The 21,070-nt window shown below is 39.4% G+C and overlaps 1 protein-coding gene across 5 annotated transcripts in view; it reads left to right on the plus strand.

The window, feature by feature from the left end:
• The window catches only part of LOC147033842 (tudor domain-containing protein 1-like), a 211,638-nt gene that overhangs the window by 39,521 nt on the left and 151,047 nt on the right, over window positions 1-21,070 (plus strand). For all 5 annotated transcript variants that reach the window (XM_085871804.1, XM_085871782.1, XM_085871822.1 and 2 more), the window contains exon 5: window positions 16,109-16,232. In XM_085871804.1, the coding sequence (XP_085727930.1) occupies window positions 16,109-16,232 (124 nt within the window). The remainder of the gene's footprint in view (window positions 1-16,108; window positions 16,233-21,070) is intronic.

Here is a 21,070-nt window from a genome sequence, read left to right on the forward strand (position 1 = left end):
ATTTTCTTCCAAATGACCTATCACAATTAGTTAAAAGACTGTTATTGCTGTTCGGTAGTGAGAAGGCTGTAAATAACAATTGTTTTAATGAAGCATCAGCCATTTTGGACCAGTTGATGAACATGAATATAATTAATAAATGCCAATACAAAGACATTTTATCTCATTTAATAAGATGAGAAGCACAATCCCTACTTTTTATTTCACAACAAGCGACCACACATCTTCATTCCCGTACCCACTACAACTTGACGCAACAAAATAATATGAGGCGTCTTTATTGTCCATGGAAACTTGTAATACCTTGTTTAATATCACCGAGAAAAATGACAAGTTTAGTTATAATCTGCGAAGTGGAGACAAAACGATAACAGTTTCACCTGGAGCATATGAGATTTCTCAAATATCTTCCGAAATTGCTCGTCTTATGAAAGAATAGGGTGATGAACCAAAAAATATTGCTGGAGATATTCAAAAACATACTTCAAAATCAGCGATTCAACTTAAAAATAACTACAAGGTTGATTTCACAATTGATAATTCATTTGGAGAGTTAAGTTTCTCCTCAAAAAAGATTGAAACGAATGGGACGTTTTACAGTGATAATGTCATTCAAATATCCTCAGGCATAAATTCGGTATTTATTCACTGTGATTTGATTGATGGCGCTTAAAATGATGGAATAAGAACAAACACTATTTTCATTCAGTGCATACTCAACCCCAATTGGTTATAAATTCAATATGGAACCCAAAAATCTGGTTTATCTCCCTGTGTCAGGGAATACCATATACAGAGTAAATTTTAGGATAACCGACAAAGATAATCGTGTGATTTCTTTTAATGGAGAAATTATATCCATCAGAATTCACCGACGTGAAGTTTTCCAATAAATAAATATGAGCTGGGAAAATATAAAATAATTACAGGGAATGGGATGTTCCTTTCCCCATACGACAAAGGTGAAGGTATGTATCTTGGTGGAGGATACAATAAACCTGAGACAAAGGGGTGTCAGACATCAATTTAGAAAAAAAGGAGATGGGATAATTGAATCTAATGGATATCGGTTCAACATAAAGACCTAATTGGTTCAACTGCTTCTGCTGTGGGAAATGTAGCGGGTGCTTTAAAGAGTATAAAAGATGCCCAAAAGAAATCTCATAAATTACAAGCAATAAAATAAATTCAAAAAGGCAAAACTCAGTTGTCTCCCCAAGAATGACAGAAAAGAATTCAAATACTTGGGTCAGGGTTTCAAAAGTTTTAACATCTTTTTTTCCAAAATAAATACAAGTATGAAAGCAATTGATAGTATCGATGATTTGGATTATACCATTGTCATCTCAAACTCGACTAAAAAAGAAGACTACTTCAAGGTAAATGCAATAACTGGAACAGACTGGAATGCAAATGGAACAAAAAGTTTTGAAATAAATAATTGGCTGCTCTTCGAGCACCCTTATTCTGGACATTTCCATCTGTCTGTCTGTCCACGAAACTTTGGTCAAGCCTCGGGGCTCAACTACTCAACTGATTCTAATGAAATTTGGTCGGTTAGACCAATATTTCTGGGAATCGTGTGCTTTCGAATATGGGACCCTGGGCCCTAGCAATGGCATAGCAACGGCCCTTTAAAGTGGTAAAAAAAAATCGAAAAAAATCGAAGCTTCTGTGCGCAATCTATCTCGCTCCCTTCATGGAAATTTGCAGCCCTAACAAAAAAATATTTGTAGTAGGAGATAGGTTTTGGGCGAGTACGTCGAACATTTCAGAAACGGTTAATTGTGAATATCTCTAAAAGAAAGAGTCTGATTTTGATGAAACTTGGGTGAAATGTGTGCAATGTGGCTAGAATGTACGCAAAAATGAATGGTTGCTCTGCACACCTCCGTTGCTTAGCAACAGCGAAAATACTTTATCGTACATCGTACACTTATTGTGGACTGTACAAAAAAATCAATACCTCCGAAACTGGACCTCCGAGGGACCTGTTTTTTTGTGCCCAAGGAGAATGTCTTGCAGCGTCATATAAAAAAATTAAATCTTTAGCGAATAGATAAATGGAATTACCAGGGCTGCCATTTGTTAGAGTCTCTTTGGAAGCATGCCTGAAATTTCACAAGGCGGGTTTCTGGGCGCAAACTAAGAGGGCTGTGATAATCATTTATTGTGCTAAATTGATTGATAGCATGTACATGAATATCGGCTAGTCGCGTCAGCCAGCTTTCCATGTCGAGTGAGCTGCCATGTCGCCTACCGGCTTGTCAACAATCTTATTTGAATCTCGCCGAAAGTTTCTTGTTGTGTAAATTTACATTCACTAAGGCTGCGAATAACACAAACGCTACACTCATAAATGATTTATTCTGGAAAATGTTTGATAGTGTTCCTTTGTACATTGGAACACAAGAAGTTGGAGCGGTTGATTATGTCTCTGCTACATCTGAAATGATGAAATTTACACAATCTTCATTTAATGGTGGAATGTGTAAGGAGGCTGTTGAAGGTTTTATTCCTGATATGTCAACAGGAACAAACACAGACCCTGGATATAGTCAAAGGTAAGGAGTGTATAATGATGATACAAAAGCAGAAAATAGTTTTACTGTGGCAGTTCCTCTTAAAGGTAAATTTGGATTTTGTGATCATGATAAAGTTCTGTCTGGTCTTAAAATTAGATTTCCACTGCAAAGGAATGATAATGAAAATAGATTGCTTTTTGGTGTGGTAAATGCTTTTGCTGCTCAGAATAAATTTGTTATTGATGAAATTAGTTGGTATATTAGTGAATATACTCCTAATCTTAAAACAGAAGCAATGTTAAATGGAAGACTTAACTCAACGAAGCCACTCAATGTATCATAACTTAAAAGAAGATGTCAACACGTTAAACTGAACCAAACCACTTACACGTGGAATTTGGGTGTTCTGGAAGGAAAGCCACGATATCTGTGGCTCATTTTTTTAAAAACCAGATGGTGATACTGCAACTGAGAAGAATAATGCATTGAGTGATAATGCTAAGGTGAAACAACTTCGTGTTTCTCAAGAGGGAACATTTTATCCATGAGATAGATTGGAAATTAATTGGGGGAAAATATGATTATGCTGAAGCATGCAAGTGTTCCCAAAAGGTGTGTGAAAGCAATGGAAATAAAGAACCCATTTTGGATATGACAGCATTTAAAAGCCTGTATACAATCTATGCGATTGACATGAGTGCTCAAAAGGAAACTGTAAAGTCTCAGAGAGTGGATACTTCCTATACATTGAAAGAGGAGAGAATGAAGAAGTTGATACATATTGTTTGCTTTTGGAAGAAACAGAATTACAGATGAAGACAGATAATGGTGTTATTATTAGTCTCATAATTTTTTGATAAATAAATGAGTAAAGTGCCAACTGGAGTATATGTTAATCAAATCAATCTTCATAAACTATCATCTTGTATTCAAAATCAAAAGCCTTGTATTGTATGATTTACGTGAATACAATTCAGAGATAAGAAGCAGAAACACAATTGATGTTTTGCTCACAAGAGAAAAGGTGAAAATCTTGAACGATACTGCCTCACTTAATATTAAAATGCCAAAACCAATGTTGAAGAAATATTCAATAAGAGAGACGAGTGGAGGATTTCTCCCATTTATAATTCCTTTATTTGCTGGTTTAAGTGCTGCTGGAGAATTGACGGGTAGTATTTCAGCAGCGGTGAAAACTGCCAACGAAAGGAAGGCTCAACCCTGGGCTCAAAAAGAATTGGAAAGACAAACAAAAAGTTGGAAAAACAAATTAGTGGCAGTGGTGTAATTGTAGATTTTGCTGAAAAACTTGAAAATCTGCCTGATAAAGTGAGATTGTTAGTTGGAGATATGCTTTATTCTATCACACAAGCAGGTGTAAAATTAATTAAAAGGGGTAATGGATTATATCTTTCTAATAAATCAATGAGCATTGATGAGTGGTTTAAAGAATTTGGAAAGAATAAAACATCAAATTTAGAACTTGTCAAATATTGAAAGAAATTAAAAATTCATAATGTGTTTATTTGTATGAGAGATGAATTAACAAACTTGCCAAAATATACAAAGAATATTATTATGAACTTGGAACATAATAATGGGAACGGTTCTCATTGGGTTTGTATTTTTAATAGTCAAGACAAATTATTTTGATAGTTTTGGTCTTCCACCACCTGTTGAAGTAATAAAATTCTTTCAGAATGGTGTTTATCAAACATTTCAAGTCAAAGAATTAAATTCCAAGTGTTGTGGTCAATTATGTCTAAATGTGTTATTTCAATTCAACAAAAATAAATTTTTTAATGACTTTATTTTTAATCTAATATAAATTACTTATATTGGTAAAGATAGTTCTATCTTTGGTGTATCCCAAGAACTTGATATTGATTTATAAATTATTACACAAAGGCACAGGCTGAATGACAGAAATATCGTATTGCAAAAAATATTAATGTAAAAAATCCTTTAAATTAATAATTATCCAAGCCCGACTGACGCAAATGACTTGGTGAGATTTAGTGATTTATCACAATATATATCTTTAAATAAAAGGCTGTGTAGTCCAAAGATACAGAAGTGTTGATTTTATCTCCAGGTCATACAGAATTCACAGTTCCAATTAAAATAAAATTTTAAAAAGAAGGGCGTATTTGTTGAATGAGAATAGAACAATGGGGATATGCTATGAATGATTTAAGGTATAATTGGTCATTTAAAATTAACCTAGAAGACCTGGAACAATTAAATCTGTCTCCGAAGGAAGAATATTATCCACTTGGTGCCGGGAATGAGTTTTGTGGCAGCACAATTTGCAAACAACAAATAAAAATTTAATAAGGGTAAAATCAATAATGGTTTTGCCATAGTTTATATCATGAAAACACAAAGAACAGGATTATATATATATATAATAAGTAAGGAAATACAAAATGATTTAACTATGGGAAGATGGGGAGGTATTTCCTGTCATTATATTAATCTGTCATATATTTTGAATACATAAATGACAGCAAGAAGGCCTCAAGAAAATTATCATTTCTGTGTCCAAGCATACCTTCCAGAAAAGGATATTCGGTATTTTAATAAATATGTTCTACAACATAAGAATGAGGTATTTTCAATAAAATATTGGCTTTATACTGATGTTAATAAACCAACAACTTTGTATTTAATTAAAATGTTGGATAATGAAAAAATTATGAAGTTAAGAAAATGCAACTCTTTCAGAAATTCAGAAGAGATTTTATTGGTTTCCTGTTGTAAAAATTTTTTATTTTGGATAAAGGAATAACAATAAATCCTGATGAATATATGTATGATATTCTATGGGGTGAAAGTGATTCAACGATAGGAAGGAGTTGAAGGAAGGGAGGAAGAAGAGAGAGGATGAGAGGGAGAAGAGAGAGGAGGAGAGGGAGAAGAGAGAAGGAGGAGAGGGAGAGGGAGGAAAGAGAGAGAATAAATAAATATAAAAATATGAAAACCAGTGAGATTAGAAAAAGATTGGGGGTATTACAGAAAATAAATAAATCTCAACGCACCGAGGAGGAAAACAAAGAATTGACAAGTCTATTAGAAATATTTGCATCAAGACTATTAACATTGTTTTCCTTGGTGTGATTGACTGATTAAAGTTTTACATTTTTTCTTAAATAAATGGAGGAGAGAGTGAAGACATTTCTGAGGATTCTTTGTGTTTTAAAAATCGAGATTCAAATGTACATGTTGGAAACTAAAAAGGTTTTCGCACTCTAGGAATTTTTCTCATAAATAAATGAGTTATTGTCTCAAATGTAAAAAGAAAACTAAAAATAAAAAATCTCATATTTAAAAGTAAAAATAATAGGGTTATACAAAAAGGCATATGTTCGTTGTGTGGCTCCAAAAAGAGTAAATTTATCTCCAAACAAACGTGGGGGAGATAAACAAAAGTTTTTTTTTTTATCAGGAAGTAAATTTACAACTACTGCAATACCAGGGGAATTACATCTACCAGGGTATTCTTTCTGTGGTCCAGGAACAAACTTGAATAAAAGATTAGATGAGGCTGACAATCCTAAACCGTGGAGCAAACCTATAATAGGGTGGATGAAGTGTGCATGGGGCACGATATTGATTATGGAAATAGCACAACGTTGGAAGAAAAACATGAAGCCGATAGAGAAATGTTGTATAATTTGTCTCTGATACAAAATCCAACCTTGAGAGAAAAAGTTGATAGGTTCATCGTGAAGAAGATTATCAGTGCTAAATTGAAACTTGGGCTTGGAAATTCAAAAAAACTTATGGGCTCTAATGATATCATTAAGATTGAAGAGCAATTAGCTGATGAAGTACAAAAACCAATAATCACAGTTTCATCGAAGGAAGGTTTATTCCAAGGAAGTTGATTATATCTGGTCCGCTGATTTGATTGAACTCAATAATGATAAGGGGTACAAGTATGCTTTAACCGTTATTGATTTGAGGAGTTGATATGTGTGGGTTGTCCCTTTCAAAAAAACAAAACAAGTAATACTCTTATGTTAGCCTTTCAACAGATATTTAATAAAAGCAAGAGAAAACCAAAAAAATTGTGGACTGATGAGGGTACAGAGTTCCACAACAAAACATTTATGAATTTTCTTTAAAATAACAACATCATATTATACAGCACCTTTTATGAAGGAAAAGCGGTTGTTATTGAGCAGTTCAATCACAATTTAAAAGAGAGACAATATAAAATAAAAAAAATTACCCAACTCTGTTCTCTTTAATTCAGGATATTGCAGATAAGTATAATGATACGATTCACACCTCAATGAATCCCAAACCATCAGAAACATTTACAAAATTAGAATATGAAAAAGAGATTAATGTCAGAAATCCTAAGTTAAAAGTTGGTGATATAGGGAGAAATCTCATTTTGAAAAAGGTTATACTAAACTTTGGTTTTTCAAACCTGGGGGCGCGACCCCAGGTGGGGTTGCCGAGCAAATTTTGTGGGGTCGCGGGCGTCAGCTTGCAGCGAAAAAAAAAATTGTCTATTTTCGATGGTGTTTGCTTTTAAGGGATGTAATATAAACGGTTCGTTCAAAGTATGGGAACCGGTGCAAAATGACGCTTGGAATGGGATCCAGCCGATGCACGGGCTCGCTGAAGGGCGGTTCATTTTGGCGGGAAATTAGTGGTTTGATCCACGGCCTCTCAGACTCAGACTCTATCATTAACGTCTACAGGAAGTCGTCGACTTACGACCGCAATTGGTTCTGACCAATCGGTCGCAAGTCGACTTGGTCGTAAGTCGAACAACGTATATTTTACATTAAAAAAAAACACACAATTTATTTTTTTTACATACAAAAAAAAAAGTAAAAAAAGTGGTCTTAAAGTCGAACAGTCGTAAGTCGCATAGGTCGTAAGTCGATGACTACCTGTATTCACGTCTCCACGTACGACTCGAGACCTTATTTTGACGGCAGCACCAGCCTCCAGCAAATCTCGAACATTCTTACCAGGATAAATTTCTGGACCTTGGATTTTACTACGTGGTGGATAAAAGTGGGGCACAGAGGCCTCAGTGTGTGATTTGTTTCAAAGTGCTTTCTACGGAGTCTATGAAACAAAATAAGTTGCAGAGGCATTTGACTACAAAACATGCACCTTATCAGGGTAAGGAGAGAGCGTTCTTTGAGAGGAAACTTCTTGCACTCAAGAATACGCGTCTTGACAGGGTACATGCCATCAGACCAATTCTCGGGCATTAGAGGCCTCGTATCGAGTGTCACTCCATGTTACCAAGACTAAAAAGCCTCACTCTATTGCGGAAAAACTCGTGCTGCCGTGTGCAAAGGACATGGTATCTCTGATGGTTGGGGAGGAAGCGGCGAAGAAACTGGCAGTTATACCCCTCTCTGACAACACCATCCAACGCAGAATTGAAGATATGAGTCTGGACGTAACGGCTCAGGTCGTACAGAAGATCAAGGAATCGCTGTGGCATGCCATACAGTTGGACGAGTCCACTGATATCGCATCGTACGCGCAACTCCTCGTCTGGGTCCGCTTCATCAAGGCTGATAACTTTGTCGATGCGCCTCTGCTCATCAAACCATTGGAGGCCACCACCAAAGGCGAGGACATTTTTGGAAAAGTAGAGCAGTTTTATCGTGACCATGATCTGGACTTCGGAAAGTTGCTCGGTTCTACAACAGACGGCGCGCTAGCAATGTTAGGAGTGCGTTCTGGATTCAAGGCTAAATTGCTTGAGGTGGCTCCTCAGACCTCCATGGTACACTGCATGATTCACTGAGAAGCGCTCGCCTCTCGTACTTTGCCAGAAACCTTGCAGAGCGTGCTCTCAGAAAATCGTAAAAATGGTGAATCACATCAAATCGAGCGCTCTCAACACTCGGTTGGTTATTCAGGCTATTCTGCCAGGAGATGGATGCCGACCATAAGAATTTACTATTCTACACTCAAGTCAGATGGTTATCTCGAGGAAACCTTCTTCTGCGTGTTTACGAGCTCAAAGATTAACTGAAGGAGTTCCTACGCACACAAGGGAAAACGGCATAGGTAGCGTTGCTTGAGTCGGACTCTTGGCTGTCAGAACTGTGCTATCTCGTTGACATCTTTGAACGTCTCAATGTCCTCAACCGCTCCCTCCAAACCAAAGACGCCAACCTCATGATTTTTCACGACAAAATGAGCGGATTTCTGGCGACTCTAAAATTACTGGCAGACAAAGCAACTGTTTAGCACTTTAGCCTTTTCCCCCGTCTGGTGGAGCATCTAACGACCTGCCAGTACGATAATACTGAGCTCGACAGTCTTTCTGGGGAGATGGCACGTCACCTTCGGTCGCTCATTGAACAGTTCGAGCACTATTTCCCTGCGCTGGATGTGCAGTCCTTTTCTGTGGTTCAGGACCCTTTCACGGCTCCACTGGACTCGATTGCTGATGAAGATGATACAGCACAGGAAGAGCTTGTACAGCTCCAGCAGGATTCAGGAGCGCAGGCTCTTGCGCGGACGAATTCGTTGTCGACATTCTGGTGCAAAATGCTGCCGTCGTACCCGACCCTGTCACGGCGTTCCATTAAGGTTCTCATGCCATATCCTTCATCGTACTTTTGTGAGCAGTCGTTCTCCACCATGGTGGTGATTAAAACAAAGTACAGAAATCACCTAGAAATGAAGCATGATATGATCCTGGCATTGTCATCTACTTCTCCACGAAAAGAGAAGTTGGTTTCTGAAAAACAGGCTCATCCTTCTCACTGATATATCTAAATGTCATTTGGACTAAACTTCTGAAACATTCAACTGTACTATTTGGATTCTGTCAGCTATTCTCTGTTTACTTGTCTATGAAAACATGATGATGGTGAATAAAGTAAACAGTAAATTTTCTTGTGTCATATGAAATCTTATCTCTTATATTATGAATTGGGTTTTGAATCTTTTGGGTCGTGCGATGTGGAGAGGTTCTGAAATTGGGTCGCCACTAAAAAAAAGTTTGAAAACCACTGATGTAGAGTTTCGCCTCTATGTTCAGCCGTTTCAGAGAAGACTTTTAAAGTTATTAATTTTCAATCCAATATGGCTGCCTTACCATTTGACCTACTCCATCAAAAAATTAAATTGTCCCTCTAATGGGGTTGTGGATCATGCTTATTAAGTTTTGTGTTCAATGGACAAGGTGCGTTTTTCTATCCAAGATGGAGGCCAAACCATGTGACTTGTGACGACATAATTTTTACCATATATGCAGACATTGTGGTGTATTATCGTTGCCAAGTTTCACTTCGATAGGATAAGTGGTTCCAGAGAAAGCATTATTTAATATTTTTCTTGAATCCAACATGGCTGCCAAACCATGTGACCTATCAATTATTCATTCACAAACTTATATCCCCAACCCAAGTAGAATATATTTGTGAAGTTTCCCCTTGATCTGTCGAGCCGTTCTGTAGAAGATGTCTGAAGGTTTTATGGTAAATTCATTGTCTGCCAAACCATGTGACCTGTCAATTATAAATTAACAAACTTGTGAAAGGACGTCTTGGGGAAAGTGTGTGTAAAGTTTCGCCTCAATCTGTCCAGCCGTTCTGGAGAAGAAGATTAAAAAAAAAAAAAAATTCAAAACAAGATGGCTGCCGAACCAAGTCACGGATGATGTCACAATAATTTTTTTCCGATGGTGAATTGTGTCTGACGCTCAAATTTCGGCATTTTTCCCATGCAGCGTTCTACTTGACGAATTTTCACCGGCATACCGCTTCACCGATGACGTCACGAAAAATCACCTGTGTTCCCCATGGGGAGTGATGTGGATTTTTTAAACCCACCTTGTTGTGATCGTTGTCCTCCTGAAGGATTCTAACTGGTCGATTGTGGAATCCTATTTGACTTCAGACAGAGTTTAACGTTTGTCCGATTTGATTATAAAACCCTACAAAAAAACCCTATCGACACTGATAAAACTGATGTCCACACAAGTCCTTCCTTGTGAAACAATTTATTTCCTAATTATACACCATACACTTCTCACCCTTGTACAATGAACTTAAGAATCCCCATTGATTGCAATATTATTTGGTTCTATTTCATTTATTCTTACTTTAGTTAACAGTTAGACCAACCCGATTCAATTCACTTCTACATTACATCAGAGAGTTTTATTCTAACTTGGTACTTGGTCAGTTCCAAGGAGTACGAGCCACTGAGAAACTACTTCCTCACGTGCTCGTACTAAGAAAATGTGTCTTTCAAAACATTTTATACTTCCATGAGAGAGAGGTTGGGGGATATTCACCCAGACTGTGGACGTGTCCTTTAGACAAAAGCCACTTCGTACATTTTCTAAGCAAAGGTTCATTTATCAGCTCGGTCACTCTGCTCCAGAACAACACATTTCTTATCATTTAGGGCAAAAGTCTTTTGGCCAGAAATGACAGCCAATTCAATTTGCAGCATAAAAGTTACATTTCTGAAACTCCATTTGTTACAATTTAAAATACATTAATATAAATTTTTCCCCCACACTCCCCCGTTTTTTTTTAAGGAAAATTTGAATAATTTTTCTTACACATGATTACCATGTCCCATTCCTGAAGGAGAAAATATTTCCATTATTCAAGTTCAATCAACAATGGCAGCGAGTGTTCATATCAGAAAATGTGTGTTTCCATTTAATTTATGGCCTGTTCATCAGCATGTGTCACACATTGGAAACATGCCATCCGAAGTCAGAAGATAAGCAGGTCAGGGTGTGGATAGAGTGGCACCCAACGGGAAACACAATCGAAGCACTCCTTGAGCTGAGGAGAAGGAAGATGTGGGCAAGTACAAGTTTGGGCCGGACACTGGGTTGAAGGAGCGCAGTGTGCAACTCCAGGCCTGTCGTACATTGAAGTGACCACAGCAAGTTCATGATGTATTTGCAGAGCGGCAATCGAGAGTGTGGCTGAGAACATTCCTCCATGCAGGCACCACACAACGCCGACGTTAAGACTTTGCTCAACCTTCTCCTCAGTGGGTTTTTTCTTTCTTTTCCCACATTGCTCCATCTTATCTCCTCGGGAAGGGGAGGGATAATCATGTGTTGAATGCTCAATCACCCAAATCTGGGTTCTCCCATCGTCCAATTTTTTGTGTGGAATTTCATTTCAAAGTTCATTTAGATGAAATCGTACATTGCTTCAAAGACTGCTTTCAACACTCCGAAACAAACAAAGCATCAATTAAACACCAATCAATAAACGTCATGGGCACATGTAGTTCTACAAGACTAACAAAGATTGTTATGGAAGCATTTAACTTGCATTATGTGTCATATCAATATTTTAATCCCTTTCGTTGTTATTTCCCAAAACAACATGCTAAAATATACAGAAATCCCAGTTGTACATATACTCAAAACATCCATCTCATTTGCTATTTCCATCGACATTTTAAATCTCTGACATTTCTCCATCTGTCCACTTCTCTCTCACCAAAACAGCAAACATGCTGCCATTTTTCCAACTCGCATACACAAACCATCTATCACTTCCTCAAACCTTCTCAATTACGAATCCATTTTCTTTTATCAAAACAAATAAATCATTTTAAACAGTTTTACAAAAATTGTCAAATCACTTGTCAAATATCATTTAAATTGCAGCTCAAACACTCTGTCTACACATGCAGCTTCACCCTCCACAATCTTTATCCCAGTCTTGGAAAAGCATCTTAAACTTCAGACTAATAAACATCCAAACTCTCTTAAACAACTTTTTGGTCAAAACAAAATATTTCCTTTTAAAATCCAGAAATGAAAAATTTAATCTTCAGCATCTATCCAATTAAATCATGAATTTACCTTGACTGAATCGATCAAAGGGTTACACTAGGTTGTTTGCCATTGCCTTCCCAGCACAAGTTCAGGTAACCTCAACATTCGCAGACGAATAAAACAATATTTCAACGTCCATCCGAGGGAATCATCTATTATCTGTGAATTGCCCCACGTGCTAAACATCATCAAATCATTAAAATCATTCCAAATCACGTTTCTACATTTAAATCACATGCAGTATATCCACATTCACAATTGTTATTTCACAATTTATTCAAAATCCCGATGGTTGTAAAATAAAACTTCAACACTTTTTCCTAAATGGACTTCACTTTAAACAGATTCAGTCCAGAGGGTGCGCCACAAACACCAAGGAACGAGGAACAGGAAGTTCTCTCCACATCCAGTGGGAAGAAAAAGGAAAAAAACTCTGACAGGCAAAACCCACAGTTTAGCATTACTCTGTCATGGCTTCAACACATACACTAGACAGCATTGCATCTAATAGACTCGCGTGTGATCACGTGACAAATACCAATCACATTTCTATCTCATCCTCTTGAATCTGCATATGAATCGAATTTCACACCTAAAGCAAAGGCTCGAACAAAGACTCAGTGTAAAGATATGCCACCCCCCACAGATCGAGTGGAGGGGGTCTCACACAGTGGAGTTTGCGACCTTCGCGTGGAAATGCAACGCAAAGAATGTATAACATGCCATTTCAAACAAACCCACAGCTCAACTCAGCACGAGTTAAAATATCGTCAAAATCCCAACAGAACACGTTTCATTGCAGCGAATATTGGAATCGCACAAGTTTCATTTTTTACTCTCAGTAACACATCGCATCTCAATGCAAATCACCAACCATGCTCCCAGCTGGTTAATCATCTCCTGCACTCCACAAAACGTTTCGTGCAAATCATTGCATTTACAAATCTGTAAAACCTCCACACAATATAATATAACAACCTCACTGCCAACAAACTTCCAGTGAGTTCAATGAACAAAAAGTAACTCTTATAACTCTTACAAACAGGTAACTTATAATATTTATCTATTTTAACCCTATCTCGGCGTCTCAGCCGTGTCCTCGGCCATCTCTCTCATAGCCGGTCCGTATCAATGCAAACATGTGGCATGTCGCTTCATCATGCCCATTTAATTACGCATCTGGCTCCTCAACGAGCCTCTTCTTGTCATCTGACTCCTCTTCTTCTCCAGCACTTTTCTAAAACAACTACAGTACTTATCGTTTACTTTAAAACGGACTCCCTCCGCCGGATCCTCTTCTTTCTCTCAATAAAATTATCTGACAATGAACTTTTCTTTGTTCGAAATGTGTTACCTGCTGAGAGCGCTCTCCCTTACCTTCGCTCAAGCACTTGTCGTTCCTCCAGGCACTGCCTCCGGCAGATTAAGCACCTCCGGTCACGAGCACCGCACCAACCTCGGTTCGAATCCGAGTCTCGGCGCCAACTGATGTGGATTTTTTAAACCCACCTTGTTGTGATCGTTGTCCTCCTGAAGGATTCTAACTGGTCGATTGTGGAATCCTATTTGACTTCAGACAGAGTTTAACGTTTGTCCGATTTGATTATAAAACCCTACAAAAAAACCCTATCGACACTGATAAAACTGATGTCCACACAAGTCCTTCCTTGTGAAACAATTTATTTCCTAATTATACACCATACACTTCTCACCCTTGTACAATGAACTTAAGAATCCCCATTGATTGCAATATTATTTGGTTCTATTTCATTTATTCTTACTTTAGTTAACAGTTAGACCAACCCGATTCAATTCACTTCTACATTACATCAGAGAGTTTTATTCTAACTTGGTACTTGGTCAGTTCCAAGGAGTACGAGCCACTGAGAAACTATACTTCCTCACGTGCTCGTACTAAGAAAATGTGTCTTTCAAAACATTTTATACTTCCATGAGAGAGAGGTTGGGGGATATTCACCCAGACTGTAGACGTGTCCTTTAGACAAAAGCCACTTCGTACATTTTCTAAGCAAAGGTTCATTTATCAGCTCGGTCACTCTGCTCCAGAACAACACATTTCTTATCATTTAGGGCAAAAGTCTTTTGGCCAGAAATGACAGCCAATTCAATTTGCAGCATAAAAGTTACATTTCTGAAACTCCATTTGTTACAATTTAAAATACATTAATATAAATTTTTCCCCCACAGGAGCTTTTTAAAATGTATGAAGCGAATTTTTTCCATTACACCGTTTCAGAGATAGAGGTCCAAAGTATATCGGTTTTTTCAAGATGGCACCCGTACCATGTGACCTATGACGTCATTACAATTAAGTATGAGCTATCAAAAAAGATACATACTATGGTGAAAATTCTGTATCAATCGGACTTACTGTTCCTGAGAAAATGATTTTTAAAGCGAAAAAAACCCAAAAATCGCCAGTGGAAAAAGAAAAATAATAAATAAACAGAAGAAAAACAATGGGTTACCCAGTCCATTGACTGGGTACCCTAATAATAATCTCGTTCTCGGTGAACGACGGAAGAGGGCATACCTCCGCCAAGCTGATGTTTTTTTTTTTTACGTTTTGTATTCCACTGATGGGCGAGATCCAGATCCAGACTCAGATATTCACCAAAATTGAATAGATTTCTTCCTTGTTCCATACCCACCCATCCTGTCCACCAACTTTCATCCCAATCCGTGCACAACTTTTTTGAGATATCGTGCTGTATATCGTTTTTGCGCATTCACTCAATGGTGAATCGATTCTTCCTTGCTACATACCCAACCTGTTCACGAAGTTTCGTCCCAATCCGTCCACAATTATTAGAGATGTCCTGTTATACACCCAGTGTAGCAAACATTAGGAACACGTGCTCTTTCCCTGAAAAGATGATCAGTTGAATCCAGGTGAAAGCTGTGATCTCTTACTGATTGCACCTGTTAAATCCACTTCAATCGGTGTCGATGAAGGGGAGGAGACAGGTTTATAGATTGTTGAGACATGGATTGTGTATGTGTGCCTTTCAGAGGGTGAATGGGCAAGACAAAAGATTTATTCGCCTTTCAATGGGTTAAGGTTGTAGGTGCCAGGTGCACCTGTTTGAGCGTGTCAAGAACTGCAATGCTGTTGAGTTTTTCACACTCAATAGTTTCCCATGTGCTTTAAGAATGGGCCACCACCCAAAGGACATCCAGTCAACGGCAAGCCAGCGGTCGAAACCGGCTCGTTGATGAAAAAGGCCAAAGGAGGCTGACATCTTTTTTTTTTTTTTTTGTGAATTTTCAATATTTTTGTGTTTTTGTGTGCAATAGTGTATTTTCAGCTTTCACTTGGTATCAAGCAGATTTGTTGTCTGCCTCCACCATGTTCGCACCAATTCGTGACTGCTGCAGGCTGCAAATGCAAAAAAAAAATTATTGTCCTATTTGAATAATAAACTCTAGAATGTATCAACTCGACACACAATACACACAACATTCTCACACCAGATTTTCATTTACCTTAGGGACAAATATTTCTGACTTTTAAAGGTATTAATATAATAGCTTAAAATATAAAAGGTCAAGTTTCATGAAAGATGAGATAGGAGGCGATGAGAATGAATTTGGCCCTCAACATGAAGGAATTTGAGTTACGGGTAATATTTCTTCTTCTTCATTTCATTGCATACATCGCAGTCTCTGAATAACCGAACTTGATTGACGTCACTGACTCGTGACATAACAGTTTGTTTGCGTTGTCCCCATCTGACTGCAGGTTCGTGTCTTTTATGACATTGCGTGAAGCAGAAGAGGCCATCCGTCGCTTCAACGGCTATGAAATCGGTTCAAAACGCCTCTTTGTGAATTTTGCAAAGTTTGACAATGAACCAAAGAACAAGGTACTGTCTGTCAACGCCTTGTAAGCAGTTTGCCAGTTTGACCTGAAAATGCATTGCCTGAATAAGCTTCATTACCGAACCTCTTTGGAATGGAACTTATCTCCATTTCTGATACTGAAAGTAATTGTATTGTTTTGTTGACAAATGAGAATATCAGTATTTTGCTTTGGTGGGTTGGAATGATTGATGTTAACTCTTCTTTTTTTTTTTAATTGAAATTTGACATTTGTACACACATAATTCTCATTTAGTATTTGCAATGTAAAAGCAAAGAGGCGATGAAGTGTGAACTGTGTCGATGATGTTCGTAAAAATGACGTGTCACTAAGACCGCAGGATGGGATGAATCGACCACGCAAGGTTTGTGAATGGCGCACATAGTCCCTCTCAGGTCGTCCCCAATCCAAAAACCATGATCCCCACCCCAAGATCCCCGACTTCCTTCCAAAGTTTCATTTTTTTTTTGTCCTTCGTGGAAATTTCCTTCTGTATCCATCTTGTCTACCCCATGTGTCCTCGTCTTCCCCACTTCCCCAATTTTGTCCTTCATCCCTGCTGTTGATGTCCACCGACTCTCTCTCTCTCTCTCTCTCTCTCTCTCTCTCTCTCTCTTTCTCTCTCTCTCTCTCTCTCTCTCTCTCTCTCTCTCTCTCTCTCTCTCTCTCTCTCTCTCTCTCTCTCTCTCTCTCTCTCTCTCTCTCTCTCTCTCTCTCTCTCTCTCTCTCTCTCTCTCTCTCTCTCTCTCTCTCTCTCTCTCTCTCTCTCTCTCTCTCTCTCTCTCTCTCTCTCCTCTCTTTTTTGGCCTGTTACGTCTTGATCTGTTCTGTGTACTCGCTCTTCCACGAGCCTTGACTATGTATACAAAAAAAACTAGCAACTCGCCATGGGTCGGAAGCAGTCGTCGTTTGACAATAGCACGGTTGAGTGGTTGGCCATCGGATTTGCCCACCCAGATGGAGACATGCACAGACAAGTTTCAGCTTTAGTGATGTCGTCAGCTGTAAGATTTCCTTTGAAAGACCCGGCACGCAGCTATAAAGGTTTGCGAACCCGATGGACGAATAGAGTAACTGGAGCAAGGAGAAAGGCGTTGATGCGATCCCAGCGAAGCGGCTTCAACGTCATGCTGGGACGCAGTCTTCCTTTGGAACAAGGACACACTCGGTGACTTGATGTTCATCAGAACCTCGGCTTTGTTGGGGACAAACTCAGCTATTTGGAGTATCCAAGGTTGGAGCGTGTTGTTTGTACATGTCTAGCCAGCTGGTACATGCCAGTTATAAGTCACGCTGGTAGTCTAGGGAGGTTGATCCCTATCTAAGCCGGTCCACTTTGCACTTAGTCCACTTATTAAACAAAATACCATTTCCTAATATTAATTCGCTTCCTATAACTCTTAATACCTACTTCTGTGACTGCTTTGTCCTCTGCTTCGCAATTGCTTTTGTGGTAAAATGGTTGTTGTTGCCTCCACTGTTCAGGATGCCATCGTGTCGTGTATAAAATGCTTCATTAATCGAGATGAAACTCCCTTTACCATCCATCCTATCATCACCTGTTTGGTATAATGTTTCAACATGCCCATGTGCTGTGAATACTGCCCTGGTTTCAGAATTCAGAGGAGGTGCTGACCCATTTTTACAAAACGGTAAATACAGTGTTTTGTTTTTTTTGCTCACCGTCATGGTGCAAGTTCTGTTCCCGTAGTATTTGATGAAACGGCCTGCTTACTCCAACCACTTCGAATCCAGGCCATACCCACTGTGTGCCTTGGGATCTTGTGGTCACCCGACTGTGACCCGTGGGTGGTTATGACTCCCCCCCGCCCCATTCCTGAACCCACAACAATATTTTATTAAAATGCAGGCCAACCTTGTGAAGTCACCTTAGTTTTGTTTCACCATTCCCTAACAACTACTTGTATTGGGCAGGCATAGTTATGGGAGTGAGCATGTGAATCCCATTTGTGGTTGCATCATAAAATATTTGGACCTACAATGTAAAGCATGTTTTTACCTCCACCACTTCAGATGAATAGGGGTTATGTTTTCATTCCTGTTTGTTTGTTTGTCTGTCTGTCTGTATCTCTCTATGAGCAGGATGTCTCAAATTATGGATTGATTCAGATGGAACTTGCTGGAGAGGTTGAGTGTGTGACAAGGACAAATTGATTTGATTTTGGTGAAGATCAGATGTGAATTCTACAAATTTTTTTTTGAATTAATTATTCACCATTGAGAAGTGGAGCCAAAAACGATATAGAGCGTGATATATCAAAAAGTTGACTTGTTCAGCCAAAACTTGGTGGATAGGTTGGGTGTGCGACGAGAACGAATCGAATAAATTTTTGTGAAAATCTGGGTCCGGACACTATTTTAAAATTGATTCTTCACCATTAAGAGATGGGGCCAAAAACGATGTATATAGAACGATATTTCAAAAAGTTGTCGACGGGTTATAACAAAACTTGGTGCATGAGTTGGGTAGGTAATGAGATCAAGCTGATTATATTTTGGTTAAGGTCCAGATCCAGATCCGGTCTATCAGTGAGATACGAAACCGCATTGTTAGCTTTCTGCAGTTATGTTGTGGTTGCCCTTCGTAGTCAAAGATGAACACTTCCACATGACTCTCAAACATCTGGGTTCATCAAGTTTTGTTTAACCATGTAGAAGCCGCTGCCCTCACAGCAACCACAATCTTGAAATGAAGGGATATATAAGAAGACCAGACCACTTGATATCCACACTTTCGGAGGGTATTTGTAATTTGTTCATGGTGTCAGCAATACCTCACCTCATCTTTGCGAGAAAAGGAGATTCTGGGATTGTTAATGTCCACCAGCTAATGCTGGCATATTGGACACCCAGTTTAATGTTCAACTGAGACATGGCACATCTTGTCATTCAACGTCCAGCCTGTGAGGCACCAGTCCGACAATTTATAGTTTCTGTGATTCAAACTCAAAACTAGTTTGTAAAGACACTTTAACAATTGTAATCCCTCGCCCAAAGGGTATTACATTTGTCTGTCTGTCTGCACGTAATGTGATAACTTCGGCCACAAGTGTCATATGGTGGGAGCTAGGATTACATGTGATCCTTTACAACCGAGTCCCTCTATATTCCATAAAGTACGTACTATTAGAATGCGATTGTGTCCACACACCACTCAAAATGCCATCAAAAATCAGTCCTGGTGAGGATTTGCAATCTGATTGTTCTTTCTAGTTTTTGTATCATTTGTAATTTTACTCAACTGAACTTTAATCCGGTGAGCTGATGTGATCGAACAGTCCGTAGGTGTGTCATTCAGTCAGTCAGTCTGTGAACACTTCAGTCATTCTCACTTGAACCAAACGCATTCTGATGAAACGTGACCACAAGCTTCATATCTGATGCCTAATGAAGGTGTATTGACCGCATCAAAATCTGCGCTCGTTAGGGGGATCTACGCTGGAGACGGGGGTTTTGACTCCCCTAAAATAGGTATTTGCTCTCTTCTCCGAAACGACACACAATTTTGATGAAACTTGACCACAACCTTCATCACCCATAATGTACAGAGACATGACAGAAGTAAATAGACACCATGCTCTTAAAACTTTTTTTTATTGAACATTTGAAGAAGATTTGATCCATTTTAATACATAGTGTTACGTCTGAGGGGGGGGGGTATGCATTCAAAGGGTAATTAGGATGTTTAATTAGGTATGCCATGCTGTTCGAGTTGTACCAGGATCTCGATGTAATAAGTAGCAATTCAGTGGTGATAAGTTGTCTAGTAAATGTCCATTTCTTCAAGGGGGAAATGATAATTGTCGTGTAATTAGATAGGGAGACGGGTTAGGGTAAGTGTGTCTGCGTAAACCCCTTTTAGTATTCCCTGGAGGCTTGCTGTGACGTCACAGGACACTGCTGCGGATGGCTCCGCCCCGTGATCACGATTGGCGGAAGGCGACGGCGGAGGGCCAATAAAACGGCTCGATTGAAAGTGACGAGGACTCGAGGATAAAAAGGTTCTGTTCGGGGAAAAGGAGAGGAAGAAGAAGATCGATAATGAAAAACCTCGTTTTGGTGGAGGCTGTTGTGCTCGGAGCGTGCTCGATTGTTGCGCTGGTTCGTTCCTGGATTGATCGTGTCTCGTGGCCTTGCTGTGCCTCGTGCCTCACCTCGGTTGGCTCTGGGTTTCTGCTGGCTCGGAGTACGGGGTCGAACGGCGGGCGGACCTGCCTCCCTCTCCTGCTCGCAACTTGGCGCCAGAACTGGTTCCCTGGCGGCTGTGAGCGGACTTGAGCCAAGACCAGGAGGTCGACAGCACCACGGTTTCTCCTGCCCCTGACGAGCGCAACGCCAGCTCGTCCGACGCCAATCCAGGGACTGTTGCGTCTATACCACGGGCCAGCCTGACCACCAGGACCAGCTACGTTTTGTGTGTGTGTGTGTGTGTGTGTGTGTGTGTGTGTGTGTGTGTGTGTGTGTGTGTGTGTGTGTGTGTGTGTGTGTGTGTGTGTGTGTGTGTGTGTGTGTGTGTGTGTGTGTGTGTGTGTGTGTGGGTGTGTGTGTGTGTGTGTGTGTGTGTGTGTGTACCTGGCGCCTTTGAGGGTTTGAGATTTGTATATCCATTGGAATTGTTTGTGTTTTCCCCTCGCCCGAACCCACACTACCATCCCGTCGAATCGACCCGGATCCCTCCTCTTGCCGAGTCTTATTATTTCTGGTTAGAGAAATAAACGCTATTAACTCAGTGAAAAGCGAGTCGTGCCACCTTCCTCGTCCCGTTTGCTGTAGAGCGATTAAAACCGCCATCTTTGGGTTATAAAAAATAAACCGCCTCCA

Source organism: Eptatretus burgeri, chromosome 1 (genome assembly GCF_056783735.1).
Source record: "Eptatretus burgeri isolate ZD-2024b chromosome 1, Ebu_testis_v1, whole genome shotgun sequence".
Taxonomy (NCBI): Eukaryota; Metazoa; Chordata; class Myxini; order Myxiniformes; family Myxinidae; genus Eptatretus; species Eptatretus burgeri.